This window comes from Phalacrocorax aristotelis, chromosome 7 (genome assembly GCF_949628215.1).
Source record: "Phalacrocorax aristotelis chromosome 7, bGulAri2.1, whole genome shotgun sequence".
In the NCBI taxonomy this organism is placed as follows: Eukaryota; Metazoa; Chordata; class Aves; order Suliformes; family Phalacrocoracidae; genus Phalacrocorax; species Phalacrocorax aristotelis.
The window spans coordinates 53,302,754-53,321,296 of NC_134282.1; the positions used below are offsets into that span (position 1 = coordinate 53,302,754).

General features: G+C 47.8%; 1 protein-coding gene and 1 long non-coding RNA gene across 2 annotated transcripts in view; both read left to right on the top strand.

Annotated features, from left to right (window-relative positions):
- SMAD6 (SMAD family member 6) overlaps positions 1 to 6,177 on the top strand; it is a 44,682-nt gene extending 38,505 nt beyond the window's left edge. Inside the window, exon 4 of the mRNA XM_075100769.1 lies at positions 5,275 to 6,177. Within this exon, the coding sequence (XP_074956870.1) occupies positions 5,275 to 5,816 (542 nt within the window). The 3' untranslated portion in view covers positions 5,817 to 6,177. The remainder of the gene's footprint in view (positions 1 to 5,274) is intronic.
- Positions 6,178 to 15,919: 9,742 nt separating this feature from the next.
- LOC142059544 (uncharacterized) overlaps positions 15,920 to 18,543 on the top strand; it is an 87,890-nt gene continuing 85,266 nt past the window's right edge. The window contains exon 1 of the long non-coding RNA XR_012661403.1: positions 15,920 to 16,009. This is a non-coding gene — a long non-coding RNA (uncharacterized LOC142059544). The remainder of the gene's footprint in view (positions 16,010 to 18,543) is intronic.

Here is an 18,543-nt window from a genome sequence, read left to right on the forward strand (position 1 = left end):
AGGAGCGTTAGATGCAGCAGTACGGGAGGGTGCGACATGAAAATGGGGGTGTGGGCTGACTCGTGGGGATGCTTTTGAATATCCCACTTCATCTCTTCAGGTGCCCAGATGTGCATTGGAGTCCTCATCACGTTCAGAGCACGCAGTGCTTTTTTTTCTTCGTAGGCATGGTCTTCCCTGTGGGCGCCTCTTAAACGTGTTTTGAAAAACCCATGAGCGTGGTTTGGGGTTAAGTGGGGAAGGGGGGCGGCTGGCATCACCCATTCCTCACGGGGGGCTTTGCTTGGATAAACAACGTGGCGCCACTCGTGACTGTTTCCTCAGGAGTCCGTGCAAAAACGGGAATATTCCTCAAAGCACTGCAGCAGACTTCCCTTCTCACCCTCGTTTCCTTGCGCCGCAAGATCTTACTTGCAGCCATATATCATGGGGGGTGTTTGACCTGCTGAGAAGAGGTTTGGTGGCTTCGGAAGAGCCGAAGCATGAATCAGAGGTATTCTAATCATGTGTTTTGTGATCTGCCCATGTTTTCCATCCTGCTTTTAAGTGCAACATCAAGCAGTGGGACTGTGCAGCTTTTTTGTTTTGGAAAAAAAGCATCTTTCTTTTTTCTTTTAATGCACTGCTTTGAACTTTACCAGCATCAAGCACTGTCAAAGCATACATAAGCTAAAACCTCAAGTTATTTTCTTTACCTCCACACTGCAGGGAGTGAAAGCAGCAGCGCTGCTAATGCCATGAGGATTTACAGTATTTGCTCTTTGCATTTATTCCTGTACCCATATTCCTTCTGCCTGAGCCATGCAAGACTCTTTTCCTGTTACATTCTGGTTTTGATTCTCCGTCTTGCTTCCTATCTTGTTTTTTTATCTTAAATTGTTTGAATTTCCTTTTGGATATGACTGCTGCGAGGCATCGCTGCAGCGGAGGAAACGGCGACTTGGCGGAACGAGTAAACAAGAGGCAGAGTTTCAGCCCGTCCATCTGATCGATAAAGGTGGCTTTGATGGAAGAGATAGCCCTGACGCCAGCCTAAATGTAGCTGTTAGAAGTTGTAGCTGCCTACAATGATAGTTGTTAAAAATGCGGCGTGCACCATCGAGGGAGGCTCTGCAGGACTAAAATATTTTTCTTTCTTCAAAAAGAAAGCTAACAAGCCTGCCTCTGTTCCAGCAGAAAGGGGAGGGGGGTAGGAAAGAGAGAGGAAAAAAGTGGATTTTCTTGTCTGTGCATAAAGGGCAGGGTGGAAAAGAGGAGGAAAAAATGGAATATTTATTTAAAAGGCAGAGGACATGCTTTTCTGCCGGCCGCCCCTGCTGTCTGCTGAGTGGTAGTGGCTAATAGCTGGAGGCGAAACTAATACTTGGCAGGGGATAAGACACAGCGCAGGCCCCCTTGTATTAGGGGCTTGCTAAAGTGCTTGCTTTATGTCAGGGCTGTGAGATGAGTTCATCTCTTCAGGATTTGGTTGAGTGCGCCGGGAGATAAAAGAAGGCAAAGGGAACGCACTGCGGCACGGGGAGTGAGGCAGCCGGCAAGGGTGGCAGCGATGGATGGTGCTGGGGGACAAGAGGGACCCTGCCAAAAGCTTTCCGGAGGCAGAGGCTTTTGAGATGAGCCTTTAACTGTCTCCTTTCAGAGTATTTTATATGCCTGCGGGCCACAGACAGGTTGCTTTTGTAGCTGGTGGGTGGCTTTTAAAGCCTTTCTTCACCCTTGGCCAGGAAAAGCAGGGTGGAAAGGAAACTTTTAGTTGCTTGATGTGCAGTTACCTAAAACCCACGTCCTCTCCCGTTTGAAGGAGCACAGGACATCTCCAGGGGTGCTTTGAGCTGGCAGAGCTGTCACTGCTGCACCAGAGCTGTGACGGGGCGAGAGAGATGAGAAGCACATTGGCAGGGGGGATTTCACCCCCTGAGATGCGTGCGTGTATAGATGGACTGAAGCCCGTGTCATAAATTGCATGGAAGTGATCTTAGTAAGGCTGTTCCAGATGCATGAAAGCAGGAGGTACAAAAAAACCTTCTCCTGTTTTCAGTATATTTGTAGATTGATGACTTTGCCAAAATATTTGCCAGTTCCTGGAAAGCAGAGATGGCACCAGGGATGGTGTCACCTAAAGCGCGATGTTCTTGTAGAGTAGACGCTGGTTTCCTCCTGCTTTTCCTGACTAGATGTGTTGATTTGTAATAAGCCATGGGAAACTCAATAGCAATAAGCTATTGAAATGTTCATTGCTGACTATTCCCCTAATTAATTCAGCTGATGGGGAAACGTGAGTTTTGAAGTTGTCCCATTCTTAGCCTGTAAGGCAAATTTGGGGGCTGAGTGATAGTTTCTAAAAAAATGTAATAACAAAACCAACTTAGCTAATGGGCATGCAGGGCTTTCTGGAGGTTGGGAGGTTAAACAGATGCAGAGCTCAGTAATTGCTACCAGCCTCCGGGCCCGGCAGATGAAAAGCTCTGAGCTTGTCTGTAGCCCCCCCAGCATCACTTGAGTGGGATAGCAGCAAAGTCTAGTGTTTGAAAGAGTTTTGGAAAGGCACTGCGAGCATCTCAACTGGGTGATGTGCCAGGGTAAAGATGACTGGAAACTGGACACTGTGGAAGATGTACCTGCAGATGAAGCTCCATTGCTCAGTGCCTCTTCTTTCTGCTGTCATGCCATTTTCATCATCTATGAACTACCTCTTGTTTCACCTCTTAAAAGAAAACATGGAATTATTTGCCATAGTGCATTTTAAAGAGCAAAATGTGCTGACAGTCTGCATGGTGGTAGACCAAAGGATGTCACCAGAGAATGTCAAACAATTTTTGTCCGCGCCAAGTTGTTGATTTCAGGGGTTTGTACAGATGCAGCTAAGGATGGACTTGCTTCAGTAACATTCAATTAGATAAGACTGTTTGGGTCAGATTTGTGTTAATGCCATAAACTTGGTTAACATCGCTTTTTCAACTGCTGTAGAAATAATGCAAAGAGGTTCTGAAACTTTTTATCACCTATTTCATCAAAGTTTCTGTTCCTGGTGGAGACCTTAGTGGATCACATTGGCATAAGGCAGCTGGGAGTGGATCTAACCCAGATTTACATTTGAATCCTCTCTTCTATCCCTAAAACCTCATGTTCACATGGCTGGTGCTTTGCAAGGCATCATGAGATAGTCAAGTCCAGCTGTCAGTATTTAATGATGTGCCTGGGTACAACACGTCCATCATGCACTTGCTGATGAGGTCAATGCCCTTTTGGAGCATGTCGAGTTGTCTGTTTAACTGCTGGAGATGCAGGTGCAGGAGGGTCATTTGAGACGGCAAAGGAAATACAGTTATTGGCCAAAGAGTAAGAATGGGGAAAAACCTTTGGTTTTACTGGTTTTTTGTCATTAGCAGAGTGCAGCATTAGGATGAGCTCACTACAGAGTGATTCTGAGTAGTTTCCACTGAGGATGGCTCAGAAGCACGGAAACCAAAGACCCATTGGTGTCACTGGTACATGGTGGAGTGTCCTACCCCACCACAAGGGCTGTGGCTGAGCTACAGGACCTGGTCCTTGGGAGAAAGAAACCCAAGTTTGCCTCACCTGGCTCCAGGATGCTGCCGTTGCTCCGACCAAGGGTCTAATTCTGAATTTAAGGGGTGCATCTCACCCAGTTGTGTTCAACAAGGCTTTTCCCATGCCTTTAGGAGGCCCAGGACATCACCTCCAGTATCAGGGGGCATGAAGCTCTTGGCTCACTCTTCCATGGAGGTTTGCCATAAATGCAGGGAAATGGTGATTCATTTTCCTGTGGGGTTGAAGTGTCTAATTGCTGTGGGGTTTCCTTCACAGTTCTGGATAAAATGTGCATCAAACCAAAAAGGGGCTGTTGGCTGCGATGCTGGGTCCTAAAAATCATTTAAAGAGATGATGGGGGAAGAAGGGGCCAATCTGGCATTTTTGGGGTGGTTTAGACCTGTGATGGGTGAAGGGGTTGCTGCAAGACGATGAGCATTGCCCACAGCAAAGGGCATCCTGCTGGCCCCGCTGCCTCCCCGCTGCCTCCCCGCTTGCCCAATTACCCTCTTTCTCCCCATCTCCCTCCCCTTAAATTTGTATAGTTACAACTCAAGTTAAACTCTAACAAAGCAGCTTAATTCAAAGATTGTTAATGGGGAGGAGAGCCCGTTCCCCTCCGAGGTAATTTGAGCCCGAAAAGAAACAGGGCTGTAGGCTGTGCTTGAAATCCGGTGCGTCAATAGGGTCTCTGAAGCAAAATAATGGCATCACCCCGCGTGCGAGTTAATCGGACATGATGGCACGAAGGCAGAGGGGTCAGCAGGCCGCGGGCGCGTGATATATTGTCAGGGAGCTTAATGCCGGGCACAGAGCAGGGCTGGCTTGAAGCAGAGCTCCTTGCTTGAAATCCCAGGGTTGTTTTCTGTTAAATGGTGCGGTAGGAGCAGGAATGATGTTCAGCGAGAGGTTAATTTGCCCTCTTCAGGGCTCTTCTATGACTGAGAGTTCCCATCTTCCTTCTGGAGACATCATAACTTACACAGGTTTCTGGCAGTCTGCATCCCTCCTGTCTTTCTTAAATGTAATTCCTAGAAAGAAGAGACGTTACTTATTGTCCTGGAGAGAGTTCCAATGGCTTTGTAGGAGGACGTGTATAGTTCATAGCAACTAGTCCCCCTTGGCATGAAATGCCTCCTCAGATTTCATGCTCTCTGTGGGAACATCAGCGTCGCTGTCAAAGAATGTTACATAGCAGAGATAACTGTCGGGTCAGTCATCCAGGCACTTCATGGACACAAGTTGGCCTTTGAAAATGGGGATACACCACCACAGCAGTGCTAGAGGAGCTTGGGGACCTGCCAAGCTCAGGGGTGGCTGAGTTGTTGTAGTGGTACAGTATCCATGCCGCTCTTGGTGGTAGAAATGCACATATCTTGAGTAGAAAGGGTCCTGGCTGCTGGACACAGGATTGAAGATTAAATTAGAAAAAGAGGCATGGAGCTGCACGGGAGCTGGTGGGTGGCCTGTTGGGTCACCAGTTTTTGCTTGAGCCTTCTTTCTTGGCAGCATTTGACATAATTGAAGACGGGCTTTGGGTTTAGCATGAGGTTTGGATTGAAGGTGGGCTTTGGGTTGAACACAAGTTTTGGGCTGAACACGAGTTTGGTTCCCCCGTGAGCAAAGATAATGGGTGGGAAGAGCCATTTGCTTACCCTCCATACCTGTCTTTTCCCAGGTGGTCACAGCAAACCCTGACTTCTCCTCTGCTTTCCCCCACAGATGCCAGTACGTCACCCGATGCCGTGAAGAGGAGCCATTGGTGCAACGTGGCCTATTGGGAGCACCGGACGCGCGTTGGCCGCCTCTACACAGTGTACGAACAGTCTGTCAGTATATTTTATGACCTACCTCAAGGAAACGGCTTCTGCCTCGGACAGCTAAACCTGGAAAACAGGAGCGAGACTGTGAGAAGGACTCGAAGTAAAATCGGCTACGGGATTTTACTTAGCAAAGAACCGGACGGTGTGTGGGCGTACAACCGCAGCGAGCATCCCATCTTCGTCAACTCCCCGACACTGGACATCCCCAACTGTAGGACTTTGATAGTGCGCAAGGTGATGCCGGGCTATTCCATCAAGGTGTTCGACTACGAGAAGTCCTGCCTCTTGCAGCACACGGCCGATCTGGATTACGCAGACGGGCCCTACGACCCGAACAGCGTGCGGATTAGCTTCGCCAAAGGCTGGGGGCCATGTTACTCAAGACAGTTTATCACATCGTGTCCTTGTTGGCTGGAGATTTTACTCAGTAACAATCGATAACGGTCAGCCTCTGACAAAAGGAAAAAGAAAAAAAATGACACAGACTATCCCAAATATCATCTACCTAGATTTAATATAAAGTTTTATATATTATATGAAAATATATATTATACTTGTAATTATGGAGTCATTTTTACAATGTAATTATTTATGTATGGTGCAATGTGTATATGGACAAAAAACAGAAGATGCACTTTGGCTTATATAATTCTTTCAATACAGATTTTTTTTAAAAAGAAAAATTATACAGCAAAAATAGGAGAAAGCCCTAATTTTGATGTATGGTTTTTTGAAATATTATTAATACCCAGGCAAAAAGCTAATACCGGTCACTCATTGATAATAAAGTATTTGCATTATAGGGGGGGGGTTTAATTGTCTTTTTTTCCCTCCCACCCCGGACTGAAGTCTGCAGCAGTGTCTCCTCGGGTGCTCTGCAGTCAGGGGGCGTTTCCACTGTCTCCCATCTCAGCCAGGACCCTTAGAAAAACAATAAATTAGTTGCTGGAAGGCTGCAGTTGTCTCTAAGAGGAGGGTAAATGAGGACTGTTTGAGAGCCAGGGAGCAAATGGAGAAGGTGAGAGGAAAATCTCCCATAGCTGTTCTCGCTCAGGACTCTCTGATCGCTCTGATAACACAAAACATGATGGGGACATCGTGAAGATGAGCGTGCATGTTCATGTTTGTGCAAATCAATGGGTATCAGTGCTGACGGGAAGAGCAGAATAGACCGTGGCCCTAAAAGCTGCCCAATAGGACCAGTTTGCGTTATCAGCCTTGCACAGGGGTTGTCTGTGACTTTGGTATCTCCCGGGCATGTTTGATGGTTGAGAAACAAATGGTGGTTTTGGACAACTCATGGTTGGGTGGATCCTCAGTTGGAGACACCATAGCATGGCCTGAATTTTGGGAACCTCTTCAGCAACTTGAAATAAGGCAGAGGTGAGTTGCACGAGTTGCATGCAGATTTGTCCTGTAGATGTCCCAGTCTGTCGCCTAGGCAATTAACCGAGAGAGAATTATTTGGGAAGAATGTATTTGCTCTTAGGAGCAGTTGCAGCCAGAAGTCCTGGTCAAATGAGCTTGTCTCGGCTAATTTACTCTCTGGAAATCCTGGATAAATCAGGCACTTTGCTGACTTCTGCCTGAGCTTCGTTGCTGTCAGCACCGTAGCACCCATGTGCTAGCATGTGGGCAGGTTGGATGTTGTCTGGCTTTGCTTGGCTACTGAAGTTATTTATTGCCAGCGGCTAGTGTTGCCAAGTCTCAGAGTTGTATTACAAATCCCTGTACATTTGATTTTCATAAAGTCCCGGCCTCTCGAGCCCAGTGACTGCAGAAGCACCTCCACTTTTGATGTTACAGAAGGTGTTTTTTTAGCCTTCATCTTTGCAGAGAAAAACATGCAATGAGACCTGGTCAATGGCTCAAAACTCAGAGTAAAATAGGACATCAACTTAAAAAGCCCTCCTGATGCGGGTCAGGGTCACGCATTTAGGCAACCGGACTTGCTGTACCTACGGCAGCCGTGAGCGAGGATGGGGAAGGTGGGGACCGCATCCCACCGGGGAAATGCACAGACCTGCGGTGTACGCTGGGGAGAGACACGAGCAGGGAATGTCGCAATGACATTTCCGCAGTCGTTTTTCAAATTATAACCATGCTTGATATTTAATTGGGACCACATTGGCTGAGTTCATGCAGCATCAGTATTAATACTTGACATCACGAATTTTTGTTTGTGTTACAGCCATTGTTGTCAGGGAACGGTGTCAAAACATGTCACTATTGTTTAAAGCCAGCTTTCAAGAGCTTTGCAGGGTTTTTTTTTTTATCCCCTTCGGCTTAGATTTGGTGTGTCCTGCCATACCACCTACATCACTCACTGTATCACTTTCACACAGTTGGTCAAGAGGCCGTTTTATATCTTGAGGTTTTTTAAAGAGATTTTTGTTAATACCACAGTCATTTTAACTGAGTTTCTTCTCCCTGTTCCCTTTTCTCTTTCCCAGCATTTCCCACCACCTCCCAGAAGGTTTTGCATTCACATGCCAAGCCAGCTGCTGCCTTCTTCCTTGTCCTCCTCACTTGTACACATGGATGCAGCAGTGCCATTTTCCGCTTTCTACTGGCTTCTTCCATGTTTTGGACAAAGTAGCACCAAGGGTGAACATTGTAATTTGCTTTTATGCCACCCACAAAAGACCTCGTCCCAGTGCCCACGGAAGCTGTGGTTCCTGTGCTGTGGATTTCCCTTAACTCTTCATTTGCAGCGCAGCTGGGCTGGTTGGGCACCTTCCAGCTCCGTTCTGGGTCTACATCAGCAAAAGGGTTTTTGTGGGTTGAAATTTGAGGGTTAACTTTGGGGTTTCCCTTGTTCAATCCACTGATTGTACTTAATTTTTCTTTTTTTATTACTCATGTACTTCCCCAAGAATAAATAGGGAGTTTTATTTCAGTTGACAGCAAGGCTTTAAAGGGAATAAAAAAGGATTTTATGGTGAGGCAATGAAATAAGGCATAAAGTATTCTTTTCTGTCTCACTCCTCCCCTTTGATACCTTACTGTAATCATTAGGACCCAGTAAAGAAGCTTTAGGACTTGCAAGCTATTGAACTCCACACTGGACCCTTGCAAAGCTCAGCTGAAGCTTTCCCTGTGCAATCACCCAAACTAAGTTTGAACCTGGGAAATATTCAGTGACTGCAAGTTGGCACTGGGAGCAGCCCTTGGGGGGCTGTGGGTGGAGGGCACTTACATCAGGGAGAGAACAATTACTTACCTGCCAGGGTGTGCAGGAGCAGCTGGGCATCGTTGGTTTTGCTGACGACCCAATGAGTCTCTCTTGTGCCCACACCCACAGCTGCTGGTGTTTGCTCATTGCCCCAGACCCCATAAAAACAGGATGGCCACAACCCTTTTCTTTTTTCCTGGGTAGTCTCTTGGTGACCTCCAAATGTGGTTTCTTCTCCTTCCTGGAACAGACATAGTCTTCCAACACTGGAGGTAAGTGGTACATTCTTTATCCTTGGCTCTTTAAGGTCTATAGGGTGTTATGCCTTTTTAAGGGCAGAAATGAAAGCAGTCCCTTGGCAGGAGGGTGCTGGGGTGTTTGCACCTGGCATGTGCTTGGACCAAGCTTTTGATCCTGCTCTGGGTGCCCTGATGCTGGGGTGCTGCTTGCTTTTGTGCCATTGCTTTTGAGCTGGAGCTGGTTTAGCTTTGTGCTGGGAAGGTTGTTGGGTCAGCCATGTGGCAATGTTATCACCAAGTGCTTCTTTGGAGGGATGTGTTGGGCAGTGCAGCAGGGAAGAGGTTTTTTTTTCCTGTAGTGGTGCTGGGTCTCCTGCCGTACTGCTACAGGGGAGTCAAACTCAGCTGAAGGAATGGTGTGCCACCACTAGTAGCATGGCAGGGTCTTGGTAGTGCCCTGTGTGGTCAGAGGAGACATGGGCAGTTAATCCCTGAGCAAATATGCCTTTCCACCTGTGCTGAAGGGCTCCAGCAATGCATTGACCTTGGCGTTTGCTCCATCTGGTCGGTTATTTGTAGGCATGGTTTTGTTGTAGGACAGGGTGTTGCATGGGTTGGGTGCCTCAGCTGATCTTAAGTCAGTGGAGTCTCACCTCTCCAAGGCAGTGACTCCTGAGGTGGAGCTTTCCCAGACCGTAGCCCTCAAATTCCCTTGTCAATGAGGAGTAAGATCTTGATCCTGCAGAAGAGCTGGAGACGAATGGTCTGAATCACCCTGGCTGTTTTATGGATCATTTGCAGAGGTAGTGGGATGTGGAGATGTTCTAAGGTTTTACTTGGGCAGCGAAACTCACTGGGCACCTTTATCTGTGAGTGCCAAACCATTGATAGAGGCATCAGCTGGTTCCTCACAGCATTATGGGGACAACCAGGAGGTTGAAGGCTGCACAGTCTGTTTCTGGCTTCCCTGTACAAAATACACCCAAAGCCTACGCAAGTGGAAGTCCTGAATTAGCAATTCTTCTAGTATTGGACCTGAGTCCTTCTGGACATTGATTTGTCGAGTGTGTTTATTTGACAAGATCCTCTTAATTTGAGCAATATTGCATTTTAAAACTGTCTGTGCAACAGGCTGATGAGAAGCAGCCAGTTGCTGCTGGTAGGTCCCAGAGGCTGCCTCTCCTCTTGCGAGATGTTCATGATCCCTGTCTTTGATGCTCATTGCTACTATGACTGATAAATACCTTTTACTAGCCAGAATGGAAAAGAAATAAATGCTAAAAGTAACCACATTCAGCTGCTCTTAAAAAAAGAGGCTAAGACCCCTTTGTGGCACAGGTTTTGCTGCAGTTCTACAGGGTCTGTTAATCTTTAGACCATAATCCTTCTTAGGACTTTATCTCCACAGTAAAGATGTGTGGAACTTGTTCAATGCGTAATTAAAAGCTGAATATTGCCCCCATGCATGGGCTAGCAAGGAAAAAGGGAGGGGGGAATCACTTGGTGCAGAGGAAGGAGCTGGAGGTTTGTCTCAAGGTATGATGCTGCTTGACTTCTTGGTCTTTGAGTAATTCAATATCTCCAGCTGTTTAGGATGTAAATTAATGTTTTTGAGAGCAGCAGTGTTGCTAAGTGCTTGTAAATATACCTGCACTTCCCAAAACTTCAATGGGTCCTATAGGCTCAGGCTTTCTGCCTGCTCTGGTGGTGTATCTGCGTGCAGCTTCATGCCAATGGTGGGACTGAAGTGGAAGAAGAGCTTAACAACTGCCCAGGATGTAGCATGGTCCTGGGTCAGAGGATGAAGCAGCTGTGTGGTCAGAGCTGCTGCTCTCTTAGTGCTTCCTCCAGGTAGTGTGAAATCAGCCTCTGGAGCCAGGGTGGGGGTTTGATATTTTTCTGAAAAATACCAGGACCAAAAATCAAATATCCAGGTAAATGGTGCTGTGGAGGGAGCCAGCTGCAGCGATGGGGCTGTGGGCTGTGCAAAACTTGCTGGTGCTGCCTCAGGTTTGGAGCTGTTGAGTTTGAGTGGGGCTGGTGATGAATATGCTGCTGCTTGGTTGCCCTGTCTGGTTTTTAAGCTCAATTTTCCAAGAGACCGGCTGTGGGATGGCTGCAGAGCTTTGCTGGGGGAGCGAGAGATATCCTGGTGTCTTCACCCCATCGTGTCCCTCCTGTCCCTTGTCTGAGCTGCTTGGGAGCAGGAGCTGCCTTGTGGGTGAACATGGATCTGGTCTGATGGATGGCCAACATGGACCACAACTTTCTAGGAAAACTAAAATAGATGAATCTCCGTTTCCCCTCACTTGAGGTGGATGGTGTTGCTGAATCTGGCAAGCCCCCAGGAAGGGGGGTGTGCTGGGGGTGACATGGCATTGCAATGGGGTCTGCAGCATCGCTTGGCACCGGGTGGCATCCTGGGGCTGGTCCCTGCAGCCACTATCCCAGCACCCCAAGACTGGGTCCAGGAGTCTTAGTGGTTAACTGCGGAGCATCCAGAGTTATTTCCTGTAAATAACTTCTTTTGCCTTCCTCAAAGGTCTTATTTTCCATTTGGTGTGTGATGAAGCATCGCTTGATGCTTTGTGGATAATCCTTCCTATATTCCTGATTTATGTATGTGCTGGTGCGATGCACAAAGTAGCATCTGTACTATATACGCTGTGGGAACAACCCAAAATTGCTCTGAAACTCAACTGGCTTACAATTATATTGTATTCTATTAAATTAAAACACATAGCACATATATTACACAATAAACCACAGCTATTTCATGGATCAAATTAAGTTTTATTTGGGCAAATTACAACCTTTCTTACAGTTGGGCCTTTGTGAAACCATTCCTTTTTAATAAAAGCAGGCATTTTTGGCAAATGCTCTTAAAGTGTGCATTCCCAATAATTGCATACACTGTTGCTATTCTTTCTGGGATATATGTGGCTAATTATCTTCCCCTATTTAGGATAGGTTCAAATGAGTGGTATCTTCCTTTTCCTCTTCCCCCCCAACACCTCCCTTCTGCTGGAATTTATTATTGCTTTCCATTTTTATTAGCTTGGCTATGGAAGTCGGCAGGAAAAAAAAAACACCTTCTCGTTAAAAGCAGGAGTGCCTTTCCCGGAATTTCTTGGGGAAATGTGACTCTTGCAGCTGCCCTCCAGCCCCGGCTTGGGGAGATGCAGGGTTTGGGGGGACAAAGTTGAAAACTAACCTATGAGAAGAGAGAAAAAAACCTGGTGTGTGCATGAGGGACCTCTGGGAGGGGGATATAAAATGCATCCCATTTGTGGAGGCTCCTTATTAAGTGTTTTGTTTCTGCTACAGCCCTGTCCTGCACGGGGTGTGTGAGATGGCATGCCAGACCCTGTGAAATGTCTTTCGTCATTGCTCATCCTCACATAGGTTTTGCTAAAAATCAAATAAATGGTTCAAAAATTGTGCAGATAGATGGACAGGCTGGCTCACTCCCACATTTCTCAAGGAAACTGGGTTAAAAAAACCCATCAGCTGAAGTGCTGATGAGAAGTGCTGCTCTGCTGTTTTTACTGCCTCTTGCCTTCTGCTTGCTGTTAGGACAGGCTTATACCTACCAATATTTTCTGGGAATAATTTTTCCCACAGTATTTTCAGCCTGGACCAGGAAACAGAGGAAATGTCCTAAGTGCAGTCTTCAGTGGGTAACATCAGTGTGACTTCTAGACTAGCAAGACTGAGATCGACAGCAGAGCAGCACCAAGCTTCCCAATTCCTGAATGCATGGCACAAGACCTCTGCAAGTTTTAGGCTCATATTTCTTTACACTGCAGTGCCTCTGGGTGTGGGAAGGGTGCTCGGCCCCTTAGCTGGGTGGGGCAGAGATGATGGAGCTGTCAGTGTAGAAGTCCTAGGACATTACATAAAACTGCAAAGCTTTTTGTCAGTTTTCCAAAACCTTCTGGGCACTATTGTCACAAGATCAAGAACTATTATTTAGCCTCCCAAATCACATCTGGATGCTGTTTATGGGATTATTTGGCATGAATGCATCTGCAGGAGGGGCTTAGTCCTGGCAGTGGGAATTGGTCTCAGGGATGCCAGACTGTCTGCTGCCAGGGTCCAGGGACTGGTGGCATCTCCCCATCCTGCTCTCAGCCTGCAGTCATGATAATGGAGCTAATGGTTTCCTTGTTGCTTTACAAATCTTCTCCCAAGTCACTAGCGATAGGATGAGAGGAAATGGCTTCAAGTTATGCCAGGAGAGGTTTAGATTGGATATTAGGAGAAAGGTCTTCACTGAAAGAGCGGTCAGGTACTGGAACAGGCTGCCCAGAGAGGTGGGGGAGTCACCATCCCTGGGGAGGTATTTAAAAGATATGTAGACGTGGCACTTCAGGGCATGGTTTAGGAGGCCTGGGGGTGTTGGGCTGGTGGATGGACTTGATGATCCAAGAGGTCTTTTCCAACTTAAATGACTCTGATTCTAACTCCTGCCAAGCGTTTGCTCAGAGGTTCCTCATCTATGCGTTGGTGCTTCCTAGGTCCTTCCTCCCACAGCTCCCTGGTGTGTGACAGCCCTGTGGGTTTAGGCAACCTCAGTACCCTCCAGCTGCCAATTCGAGTTGGGTGACTAGCTGATGGCCCTGTGGTACATGTCATGGGACTGTCTCAGTCTTCCACAGTTCCTGTAAAGAGTGGACATCAACCTGTGACACGGGGGATAGAGGAAATGGGATTATTTTGTCTATATAAAAGACTACTCAAAATGTCTTTAGTGATTCATTATTTTAAACAATAAATCAAGAGCATCTCTGACCTGTTGCCTGCTTCCCACTATGGCCAGGATGAGTTGTCCATTGCTACTGCTTTGTAGTATGTGACTGTGGTGCAGGAGACATTGGCACTTGCTCACTCCCCAGTGCCTCTGAACCAGGGGCCCATGGTGGGGCAGGAACCAAATGAAATGGCCACAAAACATTTTCAGTGTTTTGCCTGTGTGACCACAGTGAGGGCTGTGCGGCTGTGTTACTCAGTTGCAGTGGCAGGAGGTCACAGCCTGGCTCTGTGCCCAGAGCATGCCCTCCAGCTTGGCATCAAATGGAAAAAGCATATGCAATGTGACAAAAAGTGGATGGCAGAGAAAGGAAAGAGTCTCCAAAGCATCTCTTGCAGCCTGGCTGTGGGTTTTGGAGGGAGAAGTTTCTCTGCATTGTCCCTAGTTGTTTCTTCCACCCAACACCCATGCCTTCTGTCATCTTCCAACTTGGGTTACCTGTTTTAAGCTGGATGATGCTCTCTGTCTCAGCACTGACCTGAGTCAGGCCATGGTGCCATGCAGTGGGACGGCATTTGGGACATGAGGCTTTGGAGGCACTTGGTATGCACTGCTCTGGGGAGCTAATGGAAACCCTGACTGCGGTTAAACACCACCATCTGAAGGGCTTTGTGTGGAGCATGCACTGTGCCTCCTCCCATGGCAGCTGCCATCTCTGACATGCTGCTGTGTTTGCTTTTGGGATGCAGAGTTGAAGCCACAACCCATTTCTGGGAAAGATGGATTATTAGTGTGAAGTAGAGGTAGAAGGGCTGGAAGGAGGATCCGGGGAACTACAGGCCAGCCATCCTGACCTCAGTACTGGGGAAGATTATGGAGTGGTTCATCCCGAGTACGCTTACCAGGCGAGTGTGAGACAACCAGGGCATCAGGCCCAGCCAGCATGGCTTCATGAAAGGCAGGTCCTGCTTGACCAACCTGATCTCCTTCTGTGACCAGGTGACCCGCCTGGGGGATGAGGGAAAGGCTGTGGATGTTGTCACCCTGGACTTTAGCAAAGCCTTTGACACTGTCTCCCACAGCATCTTCCTAGAGAAGCTGGTGGCTCATGGCTTGGGTAGGCAGATGCTTTGCTAAGTAAAAAACTGGCTGGATGGCCAAGCCCAGGTGGTTGTGAACGGTGCTAAAGCCAGTTGGTGGCTGGTCATAAACAGGGTTCCCCAGGGCTCAGGGTTGGGGCCAGTCTTGTTTAATATCTATCAATGATCTGGATGAGGAGATCAAATGCACCCTCAGTAAGTTTGCAGGTGACACCAACTTGGGCGGGGGTGTCGATCTGCTCAAGGGTGGGAAGGCTCTGCAGAGGGACCTGAACAGGCTGGATTGACGGGTCAAGGTCAATTGTATAAGGCTTAACAAGGCCAAGTGCCGGGTCCTGCCCTTGGGTCACACCAACCCCAGGCAACGCTGCAGGCCTGGGGCAGAGGGGCTGGGAAGTGCCTGGCGGAGAAGGCCCTGGGGGTGCTGGCTGACAGCCGGCTGGGCACGAGCCAGCAGTGCCCAGGTGGCCAAGGAGGCCGTCAGCCCTGGTGCGGCCAGCAGGGGCCGGGCAGAGATGGGGCCCCTGTGCTCGGCCCTGGGGAGGCCCCACCTCGAATGCTGGGCTCAGGTTTGGGCCCCTCGGGACAAGAAGGCCCTGGAGGGGCTGGAGCGTGTCCAGAGAAGGGCAGCGGGGCTGGGGCAGGGTCTGGAGCACAAGTGTGCTGGGGGGCGGCTGGGGGAGCTGGGGGGGTTTAGCCTGGAGAAGGGGAGGCTGAGGGGAGCCCTTCTCGCTCTCTGCAGCTGCCTGAGAGGGGCTGGAGTGAGGGGGGGGTCGGTCTCTGCTCCCAAGTCACCAGTGACAGGATGAGAGGAACCGGCTTCAAGCTGCGTCAGGGGAGGTTTAGGTTGGATATTAGGGAAAATTTATTTGCTGTAAGAGCTGTCAGGCCCTGGCACAGGCTGCCCAGAGAGGTGGGGGCGTTACCATCCCTGGGCATGTTCAAAAAAAGTGTGTATGTGGCACTCCAGGGCATGGTGGTGTTGGGTTGATGGCTGGACTGATGATCTTAAAGGTCTTTTCCAACCCTAATGATTCTATGATTACGTGCCTCCTCCCATAGGACGCTGGGGGGAAGGCTGAGAAGAATACCCCCACTAGGCTCTGGAAATTGCTTTCCTTCCTCTTCTCTTTGCAAAATAGCATAATTAACAGAAATAAACTTTGCAGTGCTGTTAATTTTGAAGGTCTTGCATGCCAAGCTTCAACACGCAGAGCTCAGCTGAGCAGGCGCTGAGCGCTGGGAACAGTTAATTATTACCCAAATGGTGTCTGAGTGAGTCTGAAAGGATTGAAGAATTATGAAACTGTAACGAGGGAGGCCTGTTCTTGGCAAACACTTACATGATTCAAATGCTGGGGAATTCGGTATGTTTTTCTCTTTCTTCTAAGGACTTTGTAAGCCGTCTGATGGTCCAGATCGCATGGTGGGGATTGAGTGGGACCATCAGTCCAGGGGAGCTGATGCTGTAACAGCTTCTGCAGTTGTTCTTTGTCACAGCAGCTGTTTAAAAATAGCTTTGGTGAGTCAATAATTAACTCATTGTTACTTCTTAAAAATCCCAAGTGTGTGAATTTCTGGATACAATGGTTTGGTGCTGGATCTGTAGGAGACATCATCTCTACATGATGCGTTTGGCACTGCTGCAGCTGGGACCTTGCAGCACCCTTCTCTCTGCTCACCTCTGTGGAGGTCTGCGTACTCTTTGGAGTCATATGTACAGTTTCCACAGGGAAGGGGTCATTTTTCCTATGGAGATATCTTCTTTGTCCTTGGAAGACCAAGAAAAAAGTTAAAACACATTAGAGGTTTTGGCAGGAACTCCTTATTTTTTCTGCTGAAAATCTGAATTCTGCAGAATCCTCCTTTCTTTCCTCTTCAGGCCATGTGTGGTCTATGTGTGGTCTCTTCTGCATCTTAGCCTGTTTGTGCCTGTCTGGAAAAACAGAAGTCATGGTGCCTCAGGAGCTTCTACCTACTCCACCCCTCTGGACACCATGGTCTATGCATGAATGGTTAGGGGATCAGCCTCTTTCAAGCAGGATTTCAGTCCTGGATCTTATGGCAAAGGTGGTGGAGGTGAACAACCATATCAATGGAAAGTAGTCTCTAAAGGTGATTTGTTTTGAAGAGTTTCCCTTGAACAGTCCATGTTTTGAACTACTGTAGTCTTTCTGTCTCAGGCTCAGTTCACTTTCTTCCAGTTCAGATCTCTGAAGTCTCATAAATAGATAAAGCCGGAAACTGAAGCATATGATGTTTAGAAATCCTTTAGTGACCCATGTCCTGATGCTTTTCTTCAAGCTGCCCCATGAAGCCCAGGGTCCCGCAGTGCTCAGGGGGTTCCCCCAGTCCTGACTGCACTGTGAAGCGGAGGAGGCTCCCCGCAAACTGACACTCTTTGAGTTGAACCCTTGGCATGAGAAACTTTAAAAAGCTTTTTTCCTCCTACATATGTTTTTCCTCAGTTCTAGTGAAACAAGTTAAGCATGTGGGAATGCCTTCAATGCTCTAATCTTGGGGGTTTGATGACTTTCTTTCTAAAATGTCCCTCATACTTCTCTCCCTATGCTCATCTGGTTTTTAGCTGCTTCACTTGCAGCTTTTTTGAGGAACAGTTGCACATAGATGGTCAATAAGACTGTTCTGCTTTGCTCAAAATGTCTCCCAGCAGGAAAGTCCCTGCTGAGTTTTTCTGCACCATGTGGTGAACTGCACAAGATGCCCCTCTGGTCATTGCTTCTGGTATTTCATAAGGGCTAATCCTCCCCCTCCTCCTCCAGTTGGTTGTGTGTTTGCAGAGTAATCCCCTATAGGACCTATGCCCTGCTCTGGAAAATGGCTGGAAGAAACCTTTGACGTTGCTGATCTGAAGTACTTCTGAAAACTCCGCTGCTTCCTCTTGGGTCCATGTAGCCCCAGTGACAGACTGCTCGGAGCCTCTTGGGCAAGCCAAGGAACCAGTTCCTTGGAAAAACGCACCTTTGGCATCTGAAGTCTGCCTCCATGGGTGATGATACTTGGCAAGGGGAAGTAGAAAGGGGTTCAGCTGCTTGAGACGTTGCGTCAGTTCATTGGCAAGGCTTTCCTTCTCTTCAGGTTGGAGACAAACGCTATGAAACAATGTAAGATGAAGGCATGGGTTAGAGCAGGAGGCAAATCCATCTGTATCTTCTGGGATGTGTGGTGTTTGGAGCAGAATGTCTGGCTGGGGTGCAGCTTGTTGTGTGACCTGTCACTAGGCTCTGACATGTGCATGGTGAAGAGCTAATGAGTTGGATCTGCAAGCTGTGAGCACCACCAAATTTTTATCTGGAGATTTTCACATGGGGACTGAAGGATGAAGTCTCAAAGAAGCGTCTAAATTAATTCTCCAGAGACACGATGCCCAGAATGCTCTTATGAACCAAGAACTCCTCTGTCCTGTAGCACTGGAGTTCCTGCCTGTCCTTCCTGCTTTAAAAGTCATGAAGAAACTAAGTCTAGTTTGAAAAATGCCCAGCTTTGCTGCTTTCACCTACAGCTTAGTCCAGAAGGCTGTAGTCTTGCAAATAATTCCAGTTCCATGGGATCAGATTTTTCTGATAAAAATATTTTTAATGTCCTGGGCTTTTCTTTGAGTTCAGCTGATTGTTTTAGTGTCCCCTGCTTTTGCTGTTTCCTCCCCTTGTGTCTGTGGGGAAAGATCTTTGAGATCTGTCCATAGATAGTTGCCATGTATAGTTTCTTCTGTCTTGCGTGTAAAGTTATTGTAAATCCCAAGAAGCAGATAACAGAAAAACTGAGGTTCTGCTTCCAGTGGACTCTGTTTAATAAAACAAGTATACTTATTCCTGGTATGTGCAGCCAGTGCCTGCTAACCCTGCTTTGGAAATAACTGTTTGTAACTTCAAGCTGTGGC